The sequence below is a fragment of the Frankliniella occidentalis genome, unplaced genomic scaffold (genome assembly GCF_000697945.3).
Source record: "Frankliniella occidentalis isolate FOCC.00 unplaced genomic scaffold, Focc_3.1 Scaffold153, whole genome shotgun sequence".
Taxonomy (NCBI): Eukaryota; Metazoa; Arthropoda; class Insecta; order Thysanoptera; family Thripidae; genus Frankliniella; species Frankliniella occidentalis.
This window is the reverse complement of record NW_026267280.1, coordinates 55,370-68,090: the sequence shown is the minus strand read 5'-3', so window position 1 is coordinate 68,090 and position 12,721 is coordinate 55,370. Positions and strand designations below refer to the sequence as shown.

Below are 12,721 nucleotides of genomic sequence, written 5' to 3'. Positions count from 1 at the left end.
CCCCCCCTGGACCCCCTTGTGTCGCCAGTGCTCGGTTTGTGTTTGTCGGACGGGGATGATCGGGCACTCGTTTGTGCTCCTTGAACTTCAGAGAGCAGAGGTTTCCTACAAACTTGGTCATTCAAGTACTCGAGATTTGAGAAAATGAATAAACAAACAAAACCCAAGGTGTCCTGCAAAAGCGTCGCATAGTCGCACAGCTGCTGGACACCCCAGATTTAAAGAGTAGTTTTAATAATATTTTGCCCCCCCCCCCCATAAAAAAACATGCAGCAGCTTTGTTCCTTGTTTGTTTTTTGGCTTTCAATATTTATTAATTTTTATTTTCCTTAGTCTTGAACGTCCTGAAATTGCTCTAAGTTAATATCATCTCCACACGTTGTGCACTGAGAAAAATTTTCGGTGCCAGGCACTAAAACTTATTGTTTAACACCACGGCCAATTTTTTAGCCATCCAGTAAAACGTACCGTTTAATAACCGTGTAGCTAATGACACTTAGCTGTACAGCTAAATATTTTTACATCCAGCTAATTTTTTTGCACGGGTGTAAAATTGTGCAACCGATTTGCACGGAACTGGATTTTATTTTTTTGCGTGTAAATTGTTTAGTTCCAGGGGCAAAAGGCGTCTAGTGCACCGGCTTTGGTGCCAGGTGCTAAATAGAAGAAGAGGCAGTGGCACTAAAATCTAGCGATGACATCCGAAGTCAGTAATACATTTTGCAAATTTTGTAAATTTCGTAGGTCCTTCAATCTAGCCATACCTTCAATCAAGGGAAATAGGGAATAAGTTAGCGTTTAATCACATAAGAAAATGAGCCCCTAAAAGTCGGCAACCCTAATGTTGCGCCCCCAAAATTGGCCGTAAAGGTAGGTAGCAGTCTCCCCTGCTGTCACCACCGTCTCCAGATACGATGGACGCTACTGGCAGTGTGCCGTGACCCATCGTCTAGATGTTAACTAGAATGGGCCACAGGTATCTTCCATAGAAAGGATCAGAAAATAAAGTAAAATATGGTGCGAAGGTGCTTTTATTAGTCTTTCCTACTACTGCGACCAGAACAACGCATGTTTTGCTGGCTCGTTAGCTTTGCCTCTTCGGGCTGCTTTCGGTTCAAGAAGACGAGAGCCAACGAGCCAGCACGTTGGCGACGGCCTTCCTGGTCCTCTTCATCCACGGCGGGTCGTAGTCATCGCGGGGGAACATGTCGTGCGCGTGCGACGCTCCTGCAAGTTCAGAGAGCAGGTCAGAGAGAGGCGTGTCGTCGAGTGGGGGACAGGTGAGCACAGGGACACGCACGGAGCACCGAGAACACGTGGACCTCCTCCCCAGGCAGGCCCTCCTCGGGCGACAGGTGCTTCCACGGGTCCAGGTCACCTCTCACGAAAATGGCGTTCGAGATCTTGGGCGCCTTTCCGCCGTAAACCGTGTTGATTTGAGATATGTTGTCTATGAGCTGACTGCTGACGCTGCGAAAAGACGAAAACTAACAGTGTGAAGAGGGAAAAGTGGTTCAAGGTTCGAGTCCTCAACTCTAGCGGGTTTATGTGTTTTTGGAGATAGCGGATGGTGCCGCAAATTCCTCGTAATGGCCTCGCAGACTCGCTAGAGAAACGCGCCAACGGGATCATATGCGGGACTACGCCCGCCTACGCCTTCTCGGAAAGGTTGTTCCACCGCACCGCAACGGGGGCGAGGAGTGTGTGGTATAAGATTGAGTGCTACTGCTACCCGCAGTGCGCCAAATTCCCTTTGTTCTAACGGTGGAGGGCATCTTTTCTGCGAAATAAAACGACGAGAAGGACATACCAGTGTTGGTGTTTTCGATTGGGCGGTATGGCCTAAAATTTTAGCCCGCCCAATGTTGTTCGAGGTAGAGTTGGACTAAAAATTATCGGCCCTGTATCCGCCGAACGAAAACACTACCCGGGCACCGAAAGCATTCTCTCGTTTCCAGGAAATCGTCTGCTTTTAAAAATTGTTTTTGCAGACATAATTTGACTATTAACTCAGATAAACAACCACAAGAAGGCTTGTGATGTTCTGGTCTGCTTTTTGTTTTCCTGCTTGCCAGAAAAATGCCTCACGCCGGCAATTCACACACTGTTAAAACAATGGCAATATTTTGCAAGTGTTGCAAGCACCCGTATGGCCTTGTTAAAGAATATTTTTCGCATACGTTTGTCATTGATAATGTGACCAAAACTAATGACAAAATAAATTCGCGCAAAAAACGATTTGTTATATTATTATGCGTTTGTTTTGTCATTAATTTGCTTTAGAAGCGGTCAGTTTGACGACAAATTAATGCCAGAATAATCCCTAAATAATGACCAAAACTCATGCGGCACGAAAAACCAGATGATGCCGTGCAGCAGTGTGACTGTCCTGATGGACCACCTTGTAAAAAGTGTACGAATTTTGGCCATCTTAAATGTGTTCAAATGCTTCAAATGTCAGTCACAGTAAATAGAAATACGTAAAAATAAATAAAAGTACGTACTCACTACCGAAAATAGTATTGCATAGCTTTTTGTAGAAAGTACTCATGCTTATACTTGGTGAATACGGAAACTTGAAAAGGTCTCCGCTCGTTGTTGGAAGCTGTCCTAACTCCGTGCACTGCAACCATAACCACGGCCGAACTGCAATCATAGTTAAGAAATTCCAGGACTTACTAATCAGCATTAGTGTCGTAAATTAAAATAGTGTAGTTCAGCTAACAGGCGAAGAAAATGGCGGGTAGAACATATACGTTTCTGATCGGTCGAGCCTACATCCACTACCTATTTGGCATGGCACCGAACTAAACCAACGCCCCCGCCGAGTCCCTTCCTTACCCCCGCGCGTGTTGGCCTCGCTGACCCAGTCGCTGGTGGAGAGCGCGCTCACGAGCCCCTGGAAGGACGCGTCGAGGCATTGGCCGTCCACGGAAAAGAGCACGAGCCTGGCCAGCTCCACGAGGGGTGCGTCCGAGGCGCTGGACAGCGCGAAGCAGTACGGCCACAGCTTGTCGTTGCCCGGCCGACCGTTGGCGAGCGGCCCGTCCTGGTCGTCCTGCACCTGGTCGGCCAAGACGCCGGCCACGAGCCCCAGCACCTGTGCTCGGTCCTCCTCGGACATGGTCTGGTTGACCGCGAGGGGCTCGCACGGCCTGGTAGGGGCAGGAGAACGTGATGGTCATGACCAGCACGACGATTGGGGTCACGCCCGCCGCGCGTGGGCTGGGGGCTTGGGACACTCACTGGAAGTACTTGTTGAAGTAAGCGCGGCCGGCCGCCGTAGACAAGGCGGCGTCCAGCTGGAGGTAGGCCTTTCGGACGTACCCGAGGCAGTCCATGTCCTTCCTGTGGTACCAGTCGATCGTGTCCGACACGACGGGGAAGTAGGCTGCAGGAACTGAGTGTTACAAGTGCTTGGGGGGGGGGGGGCAAAGGGAAATTAAAAGTGGCCAGACTCACAGAACGTGTCGTAGCGCGCCTCCAGGGTGGCGCCGGAGGCCACAACGCCCGACACCAAGTCCGGGAATCGCATCCTCGCCCAGGTGGCGACGGCCCCGCCGAAGCCCGCGCCGAACAGCACCACCTGCCGGTGCGTGTTGTGCAGATCGAGCTGCTCGATGAATGAGGCCACGTCCTGCAGGACCTGCTCCACGCTGAGGTAGGCCAGGCTCTCCACCGAAACGTCCCTGCGGGCCGACCACGTGACAGATAAACAACAATCAACATCTCGCAGCGGCGGCCGCGACCTACTGTGTTAAAAGTCTACAAAGAATTTACTTCGCAGACCTTTCGAGGATTTAGATTCTTTGTAATCTACGAAGAAAGCTTTGCAATTATTGCGAAGCTTGACAATTGCAAAGCATGGTATTAGCAAAAAATAAAATATCTGAGCTGAAATGCCCTATCCCGTGCAAGCTGGACAGGACACACTGTCTTTGCTTTCATCTTGTCTCCACCTTGCATTAAAGATGATAACTCCTAGTTGCAGCGAAAGCCAACAAAGCATGCCCGTCGAGTCGCCGTGTTGGGCGTTGAAGGGTACACCACACTCACGGCGTCGGGTGGTCGACGCGGTCGAAGAAGCGCGTGGTGAGGAAGTAGCTGTCGGCGCCGAAGGCGCGCGCCAGGTCCGCCATGTGTCCGCGCCGCAGCCAGTCGCTCGCGTAGTCGGCCGTGCCCGACAGCATGACGAAGGCGGGGCCGCCCTCCTTGTAGTGCTCGGCGTTGCGCCAGTAGGCTTGCGTCCACCGGGCGGCGTTGTCCGCGTCCAGGTGGTCCAGCGGCTGCTGCACGCTGCTGCGCCGCACGGGCGTCGGCCCCGCGGCAGCGCCCTCTTCCTCGTCCATGACGCGCGGGTGCGTGGTCCGCAGCCACATCGAGTAGGAGAAGGGCGGGGCGCCGGCTGCGGCCCGCAGCAGCGCGCGCCTCGCCGCCGGGGTCTCCGCAGCGCCGTCGCTGCAACACCAGGCCGTCAGGGAAGTGCGCACCAACGAGAGGACAATTTGTATTACTAGCTAGGTGTTGGGGCAGGGCAACAGAAGTTTAGTTCTCCCTGCGCACACTGAAACCTAATGCATTTTGCCACACAAACATGCAGAATTACAAGCATTCAGCCATAAGATTATGCACAATTTCGTGCATAACTATATGTACAATTTATGCCTAGTTAGGTACAGTTTGTACATAAAGTATGCATCAAAATTGTGCTTACCCACATATGGCTGCTTAAAATGCTGCAGCTGCATTTCTATGCACAACAAAGTGCATAGTAATGGTCCTTGGCATCGTTAGACGTGATCTTTCAAGAATGGCTTCGCACCCAGAAAAGTATGCATTCTGTCCTCAGGCTGTATTGGCGGTCCCTTGTGTCGGGCGGGCTGCCTACCACCCCGGCTCACCTGGCTGCGGCCGGCTGGGCCTGCGGGCGCGGGGGGCCCGGCGCGGCTGCGGCGCGGGGGTCAGCGCCCGTCATGCCGTGGTGGGCGGGCGCGGGCTGCAGCACGGCCGGCGGGGCCTGGAGCAGGCTCGCGCCCTGTAGCAGCAGCAGCAGTGGGAGCAGTCGCACCGCCATCTGCAACAGGCGGCCATCGGTCAGCTTCAGGGGGTGCACAAGATGTCAGCTGACATCTGACATCCCTATGGAGAAGTATTGATGTACGGAAGTTGGTCATTGATGTCCCCATGAGCCGAAAGCGGGGTCCGAAAAAGAAAGAGGTATTCCTTAATCGTCATCTAATTGTCCTTTATATATTTTATTATCAAACCCTGTAAAATTATTACCACCCTGATCCTGGTCTTGCGAGGGGTCCACGGTGAAAATAGTTTCTTGCGAGGGGGCAATAACTCCCTTTAAATGTGTACACATGATTCCCGAAATCCTTGATTCCCAGTGATTCCCGTCCTCTTACGATCATTCTGTAGGTTTTCTAGTAAAAGCAAACGCTTATTTCGACTAATTTCTACGTTATTTCGACTAATTTCTACGAATTCCACTAGTTTCCCGCTTATTTCAAGCCATTTCTGTTGATTTCGATTGATTTTTATCCCGTGATTCCCAGGCAGGTGTACACATGATTCCCGGAGTTATTGCCCCCTCGGTTTCTTGTATTTTAAGACCTGCGGTCTTGGATGCCGTTAGCGTTCTCCATAAGATCTAAGACTGGTTCTTGAAATAAAAGAAACTTGTTATTACTGTGTCGACTACTCAGATTTTTTGTGTACACGGATCTAGAATATATTTTGGAATATGTTTAAGTCTATGGAATATCCAAGTGGCCCACCCCTCGTGATCTTGTTATTGAGGTTTTCTTTACATTCGTGACCAGGGGTAGCAGTGGGTACGGTGCGCTTGCTAAAGCAGACAAGTCTCTGGTGCACCCAGACGGGCCGGGCGTGCAGTTGAGCTAGTGGTGCAAACACGTCACGTCACACACCGGCTGGTAACAAGTGCATCTTCTCAAACACCACTACCCCTTATCGCCGCGCAGATTACGCAGCCTTCAGCCCTTTACGACCCAGACAGCCTCTCGGACCATAACGACGCGACGCGGGCGCGACTGAAACGGCGCGGTGCTTGGTAATGGCCGTCATCGAACTACACTTATAGTGGCAGTGACAGCGAGGCAGGAAAAATAATGCTTTAAAAGCGAGGTGTCCTCCACTCCTTCGGACAGTGACAAGCAGTTCCCTGCGAGTATGTAGCGAATGCTTGTAGTAAAGGCGAGTAATGTGGAGTAGGCAGGAGTGTAGGCGCCCGTATGCCGTGACGACAGCTCGCGTGACAGTTTTATTTCGCGAGTATTTTCGCTTGTCTACACTAAATATATTTGCGTGGGGAATCCGCCAATATGTGTACTTATTCAAGTTTAAAGTATTGAATGAATGGTGTTCACCAGCGTTTATTGATATCGATCACAGGAGTTCACCGACGTTCAGCGTTCAATTGAAGTTCGTCAAAGTTCAAAGTTCATTCCCTGCGCTGCGCGTACCCAGAGGCAGTCAATTTGCAGCGCGGTTAGCTTGTAGGTCGGAAGAAAGTACCACATGGGCTCAGCCAAAATCAAATACAGGCGACGCCCGACGCACCTTATCCACAAACAATCATTGACCTCACAGACTGACCATTAATCAATTGCAAATTGGTTTGGTGGATCCTTCGGCAGACGCCTGTGTCGGCATAGAGCGAGTGTTTTCAAAACGTCAAGTCAGCTAACACTCGTTACTTTGTACGACTATAAAACCGTCCCTTCTATCTAGTATCTTCTTTCAGGTACGCCCGTCCCACTCAAGTTCAACTGCTATCACGCATGTCCCTGGCGGCGTCTGTTTGTACGTTTACATTCTTAGCCGAGGTTATGCGGAAAATGAAACGTTTGCGCCGGTTGTGTGCGCGCGCATGACGTCTCACGCCGCGTAGGCGACCTAGAGACGGCACAGGGCCCACCCTACCACGCTCGTGGCACAACCACGCCACACACCCCCACCCACCCCGCCCGCCCCACCCACCCACTGTACCCCGGCCCGCCGGCCCGCAGTACGCCGCCGTTCGTTGACTTAGGACTCACGTCTTTCTAATCGCGTCGAACCGCGCCGGCCTCGGCGGCGTCGTCGGCGTGGGCGCGCGGCGAGTGCGCGCACTGCGGCGTGGCGTAGCGTAGCAGGGCGCGCTGTCCAGCGGCGTCGCGGTCACTATAAGTCCGGCGGTGCGGCGTGCTGTCCAGCGGTGCGGCGTGCTGTCCAGCCCTGGGCGGCGCGTCGTTTTGTCCTGGTGTGTGAGACGCCCGCTCACGCTGCGATGGCGATAAGATAATGAGGCGAGGAGGGGCTGGGCTGGGCTCGCTGGGCTGCCGATCAGGTGGCGCGGCGGCGGTGGCGTCTTGAGGTCCGCGGCTCGGTGCGGCACTGGCGGCCGCGGGGGGCGCGGGCGTGACGCGGCGATACCCCGACCCCGACCACGACTCGGCTCGCGACGGTACCCCGCGACGACGACGTCTGGCCATACCCCGCGCGCAAACGCCGACCGCGGCGCCGCGGCACAGCCCGCGCCACCTAGCGGCAGCCCGCCGCACCCGACCACTCTGACCACCACTGCGTCCTCAGAGCCCTCATAATGTTGTCGCCCTTGTGCGACATGAGTGAGAAAACTGGCAGGCATGCGACTGACTGAGAAAAGGGTGACATCGGCGCCGCATCATCGATGACTGCCGACCGAAAATTTGTCGCTAACCGCAAGTGATTAAAATGCGAATTCGAAGTCAGTGCATCCGTTCCGAATTCCGATGCCTATCATAACTATTTTTGCTCTAGTGAGGTCCGCCGCCGCTTTGCTGCCGCCGGACCGTGAGCTGGGCAGGTGTGGTCATGAGATGGTGTGGTGGACCGCCAGGTTGGCGGCCCTGCGGTTGCCATGGCGACGGCGACGCCCGCTGCGAGGCTCGGGCGGGGCGGCGCCGCGCACAGTGTCTCCGCCCGAGTCTGCTTTTTACTCAAAATTTTCGAAACTATCGTGTCCCCGACTGATCCGCGAAAATGATGCGCAACCCGCCCCTGCCGCTGCTGCCCGGCAATGACTTCGACCGAAAGGTACGCCGAACTGCCCTCCGCGGGGGAAGTCCTCTGATGCTGGGCCCTAAACGGAGTAAAGCAAAGATGTAAACAAAGATGTAAACAAGTCTGGGCAGAGGAAGCCAGTGTCATGGGGGTTACCTATAGTCTCCACCTCAAGTCTGTCTGTGCCCCTTCACAAATTAATAAAGAGAATTCAACGAAAACCCGTGCCTGCTATTGGCGTTTTTTATTTAGACAACCGTTTTACGGTTTTCACGGTGACCCCTCCCCCCCCATCTGCTTTCCATTTAATAAAAACCGTGTCATTACATCACTACATAATTTTGTTAACTTTTTATTTTCGTTACAACCGTTATCGATTGTATGTTATGTTAATTTTCTTTGAACCACTTACGTTCTCTCTGACTCTCGCGCTTGTTTTCAGATCGGGCAGACGCGCTTCCACAAGTCGCAGCACTTCGGCAATGTGCACAAGCTGTCCATGCTGCTGGACAAGCGGCTGCCGGGCATCGGCGGCGCGCCCATGCCGCACGTCCCGCACGCGCGCTGGCCCTCCATCTACTGCCGCGGGGACGTGGCCGCCCTGCCCGCCTGGCTCGCCTTCGACAAGGAGGTGACGTGAGACCGGACCACCCTGCATGCAGGGTGTTCGTTCTCCTCTCAAAGTGTCCCTAATGTTTCACGTAACTGACTACCGTTTCGCAGACGCTGGTCTTCGACGCGTACTTCAAAGAGGCGCTCCAGGAGGTGGAGGGCAGCCCGTTCCTGCCGCGGTACGTCAAGATCTACTTCTACCTGGAGGACGGCACGATCCAGGTCCAGGAGCCGCGAAAGGTCAACTCGGGCATCCACCAGGGTGAGGCACTTTGCAGCGAGCGTGAGTCATCCGTGCCTCCGTCGTCCCGATCAAATCCTTCTGACGCACAACCTGACCACCACAGGGGTGTTCATCTCACGGCAGCGTATCCGCTTCCCGCCGGACTCACGCTCCGAGACCTTCGTCGACATCGTGGACCTGAACATCGGGTACGAGGTGGAGCTGTACGGCCGCGTCTTCAAGATCGTCAACTGCGACCGCTTCACGCGCAACTTCCTCAACCGCATGGGCATCATGGTCCCGGACCCCATCACCATGCCCGAGGACCCGTACATGGAGCGGCGCTTCAAGGCAGGTCCAGCAGCGGGTCAGAGTTAAACCGGTTGGGTAGCTGCGGGTAGCTGTGACACCTTCGCATTGCCATCTCTGGGCAGGGTCCATCAATGTAATGTAGTTGAGACGACAATCGGGAAACTTTAGCAAAACCATGTTCGGCACTTCATGTTTCTGGGGGTGGCGTGGTGAGCGCTGTCCCCTCTCACCCCCTGCTCCGTCTTACAGATGCAGGAGGCCTTGCAGCCCAAGCGGCCCAAGAAGATCAGCTTCGACGAGACTCAGTTCCTCAAGTACGACCGGTGCGTGCTGCGATTCTACGGCTACTGGGACGATCGCGAGTCGGAGGACGGCATCCTGCACAAGCTGGTGCTGCTCTTCTACCTGGCCGACGACACGGTGGAGGTGAAGGAGGTGCTGCCCGTCAACTCCGGGCGCACGGGGAAAACGCTGCTGGCGCGGTGCCGCCTGCTCAAGGAGTTCAAGAGCGTGCCGACGCCGGGCGAGCACGACGCGTTCACCGTGCTCAACGTCCTGGGCCAAGGCAGCCGCAACAAGCGCTACATCTTCGACGCCCTCAACTGTGGCGCGCGGCCCGCCAGCTTCTACTCGCAGCGCGACCTGGCCATCGGCGCCGTCATCAACGTGATGGGGCGCTGCGTCGTGCTCTGCGACTGCGACGAGTACACCAAGGAGCACTACCGCGCTAATTTCGGCCTGGGTGCGTTATTCTGGTTGGGGTTGCGTGTGGTAAGGCACTGCAGGCAGGAGGCGCGCGGGGTAGGCCAAACTGACTCCGACGACCTTTGCTGTCCGCAGAGGACTTCACCCCCAAGCCCTACCCGCCCGAGGACGACGTCGTGTTCGACTCCGTGCCGCGGCCGGAGCTGCCGCCCTACAACGGCTACGGCTCGCACGAGGACTCGTCGTACAACTGCCGGACCATCTACCCGGTGGCGCCCGTCAAGGACCTGAAGCAGTTCCTGCGCAAGGACCGCGAGGGCATGGACAGCCGAGTGCTGCGCTTCAGCGCCCAGATGATCTCCAACATCCCGCACCTCAGCAAGCGGCCCTTCATCATCAGCTTCTACCTGGCCGACGACACGCTCACCGTGTTCGAGAACGTGCGCGTCAACTCTGGTGAGTGCGAGGCGAGTCCTGGGCGGGCACGCTGAGGGCTGGGGCCGAGCTCTGACATGACCAGGCCATCGCAGGCTTCCAGGGCGGCATGTTCTTCTCGCGCGACAAGTTCGTCAAGCCCGGCGAGAACCTGTTCGGCAGCGAGCCGCCCGCGTGCTACTCCAAGGAGGACTGCTACATCGGCGCGCTGCTCGAGCTGCGCGACTTCAAGTTCCTGCTGACGGGTGCCGACGAGTACGCGCTGCGCTACATGGAGCTTAACTGCAGCGAGGTGGGGACCCCTCCCCCTTCACCCTCCCCCCCTGCCGCACCCCTGGCCACCTACAGCGCACTCCTTCTGCTTCCAGTTCCCCAAGAGCAACATCCGCCAGATCCTGCAGAAGGTCCGCGAGCGCGTGCGGCCCGTGTACAAGCAGTTCGTGTCGGAGCAGCTCGGCGTGGAGGCGCTGCGGTCCGGGCGCGCGCCCTACAAGGTGCTGCGGCGCGCGCTCACGGGTCTGCTCGGGACCCAGGTACGTCAACATCTTAGACCAACCTCCCTCAGTGTTCGGTGAAGATTCGTCTTACCGCAAACCGTCTCGAAGAATAAGAGTTTTTTGCACGGCAGAGACGATTTTATCCACTCTCCCTGCTACAGATCACGGAGCACGAGGTGGTGACGGTGGCGCGGCGCTTCCGCGTGCAGTCCGAGACCCCCCTGGACTGCGAGGCCATCCGGCGGCTGGCGCACGTGGAGCTCAAGCGCTACCTGTTCACGGCCTTCGAGCGCCTGCTCGAGACGCTGCGCCACCTGGACGCCGCGCACTCGGGCCGCCTCACGCGCAAGCAGGTGTACACGGCGCTGCGCGGCGCGCGCGTGCCCATGGACGTGGAGCTCACCAACAAAGTGCTGGACTGGTGAGCGGCTCGGACGGGCCTCCGAGTTGGCGCTGATGCCCCTTTAGGTGTCGTCCAAAAAGTACACGTCTGCTTTTATCGGATTCGTTCGGTGAGAATGCAGGAGCTCGGCGCCTGCGAAAGTCAGGGTAGGCCAGCCAGCAATGCACGTATGCGCTGCTGGCGATATGTTGCCTACCAATCAGGCGCTACGATAGCCTGTGTTGACTAAACTGGGAAGTCTCGGAAGGGCAAAAGGGCGGACGTACTTTATGGATGATCGCCTATGTTGGCGTGTCGGTAACCGCTTGCTCCCTTCCCCTCGCGCAGCATGCCGCAGCAGGAGGAGGGCCAGATCAACTACCAGGACGTCATCAACTTCCTGGACTACGACCACTTCCCCACGGCGCCGGCCGAGCCCGTCAGCCTCCAGGTGAGAGAGCATCCAACCAGCGCGCTGCGCCGGCTCCCCCTTTGCGTCACTGGTTTGTTTTGACATCTCGAGAGGCGCGAATTGAATGGCCGCGCCGTATCGCGGGTGACCTCTTGTGTGTCTGTATCGGGACTCAGCTGGCGCCCGCCGCAGCCTCACCCGCGGGGTCGTGAGATAAACGAAATGTTTGTTTGTCGCGCGGAACGGCTCGGTTGCTGCTGATAGCTGACAGCATTTTCTGCGACTTATTACAACAGAAGGACATGTTACCAAAGCACTACCTGAATTGGTGCCCACCTCACCTGAACATTTTCACACCTTGTTGCAGCACGACCTGAGCTGGATGTCCCACGCGCCCACGGTGGAGGCGAGCGAGGTGGCCGTCGATGCGTTCCTCGGCGAGCTGGGGCTGGAGGAGGACCTGCGCGCCAGCTGCGGCGACGCGGCCAAACCCTGCGGCTCCGCTGCTGTGGTGCCCGCTGACGCGCCCGGACTGCTGGGGGCGGGCTGGGGCGAGGACGGCGACGGCCCGGCGCACCGGGCTCCAGGTCGATACACAGTCACATTTGCCGGACTCGACTAAGACACACCATTTCGGGAAGGGGAAAGGGGCGGCGGGGATGCGGGTGGAACTTAAATTTACTCTTCGTGAAATAATGACAAACATTCGGATTTTTCTTTCTTAAAATAATGAAAACTATTGACATTTGATACACAACACGTTAAGCAAACTATGAAGCAAATGAGAAGTAGGAAAAAAAAACACATATTGAAATGTTGCTCGGGCTTTTTGCGAGAGCAGGTGGCGCCGTAGCCGGTCCCGAGTCCTGCGAGCTGGTGCTGCGGCAGCCGGGGGCCCTGTGCAAGGGGACACCGGAGTGACCAGGGCCGTGGCCAGGACCAGGGCCACGGACGCCATCAGGTTATTGTGACAAAGTCTCCGATCCCTCTCGAGCGTGGAGTCTTTTTTATGTAACACCGTGTGTTTCAAATTTCTCCACAGATAGTCTCCGTCCCCACAAAGAAGAGACAAAAATAAACGAAAGTTCCCC

The 12,721-nt window shown here is 55.8% G+C and overlaps 3 protein-coding genes across 5 annotated transcripts in view; 1 reads left to right on the top strand and 2 right to left on the bottom strand.

Moving 5' to 3' along the window:
- Nucleotides 1-12,380, top strand: part of LOC113206228 (EF-hand domain-containing family member C2-like) — a 49,402-nt gene extending 37,022 nt beyond the window's left edge. Inside the window, exons 1-11 of one of the 2 annotated variants that reach the window (XM_026422211.2) lie at nucleotides 7,496-8,085; nucleotides 8,495-8,683; nucleotides 8,776-8,926; nucleotides 9,012-9,238; nucleotides 9,449-9,941; nucleotides 10,040-10,360; nucleotides 10,435-10,631; nucleotides 10,708-10,872; nucleotides 10,998-11,257; nucleotides 11,567-11,669; nucleotides 11,998-12,380. In XM_026422211.2, the coding sequence (XP_026277996.2) occupies nucleotides 8,032-8,085; nucleotides 8,495-8,683; nucleotides 8,776-8,926; nucleotides 9,012-9,238; nucleotides 9,449-9,941; nucleotides 10,040-10,360; nucleotides 10,435-10,631; nucleotides 10,708-10,872; nucleotides 10,998-11,257; nucleotides 11,567-11,669; nucleotides 11,998-12,252 (2,415 nt within the window). In that variant the 5' untranslated portion in view covers nucleotides 7,496-8,031 and the 3' untranslated portion in view covers nucleotides 12,253-12,380. Of the gene's footprint in view, nucleotides 1-7,495; nucleotides 8,086-8,494; nucleotides 8,684-8,775; nucleotides 8,927-9,011; nucleotides 9,239-9,448; nucleotides 9,942-10,039; nucleotides 10,361-10,434; nucleotides 10,632-10,707; nucleotides 10,873-10,997; nucleotides 11,258-11,566; nucleotides 11,670-11,997 lie in introns of those variants that run through there. The other variant, XM_052271195.1, reaches the window with a different exon arrangement.
- On the bottom strand, nucleotides 1,014-7,327 carry LOC113206240 (thymus-specific serine protease-like). 2 transcript variants are annotated; one of them, XM_026422229.2, is made up of 9 exons: nucleotides 7,068-7,315; nucleotides 4,902-5,074; nucleotides 4,057-4,458; nucleotides 3,463-3,689; nucleotides 3,247-3,391; nucleotides 2,842-3,155; nucleotides 2,505-2,646; nucleotides 1,301-1,470; nucleotides 1,014-1,227 (listed from the first exon to the last, which is right to left on the bottom strand). In XM_026422229.2, the coding sequence occupies exons 2-9, from the start codon at nucleotides 5,072-5,074 to the stop codon at nucleotides 1,115-1,117; spliced, it is 1,686 nt and encodes a 561-aa protein (XP_026278014.2). In that variant the 5' UTR covers nucleotides 7,068-7,315; the 3' UTR covers nucleotides 1,014-1,114. The 2 variants fall into 2 exon arrangements, with proteins under 2 accessions (XP_026278014.2, XP_026278015.2); XM_026422230.2 differs by lacking the exon at nucleotides 1,014-1,227 and having other exon boundaries at nucleotides 1,307-1,470; nucleotides 2,509-2,646; nucleotides 7,068-7,327.
- Nucleotides 12,324-12,721, bottom strand: part of LOC113206229 (cytochrome b5-related protein) — a gene marked incomplete in the record, with an annotated part of 2,865 nt that continues 2,467 nt past the window's right edge. The window contains 1 exon segment of the mRNA XM_052271197.1: nucleotides 12,324-12,721.

Coding starts and splice junctions, on each gene's coding strand:
- LOC113206240 (XM_026422229.2), bottom strand. CDS start 5,074: ATGGCGGTGCGACTGCTCCCACTGCTGCTGCTGCTACAGGGCGCGAGC. Junction 3,690..4,056: donor CGCGTCGACCACCCGACGCC/GTGAGTGTGGTG, acceptor GTCGGCCCGCAG/GGACGTTTCGGTGGAGAGCC. Junction 1,471..2,504: donor AATACTATTTTCGGTAGTGA/GTACGTACTTTT, acceptor GTCTTTTCGCAG/CGTCAGCAGTCAGCTCATAG.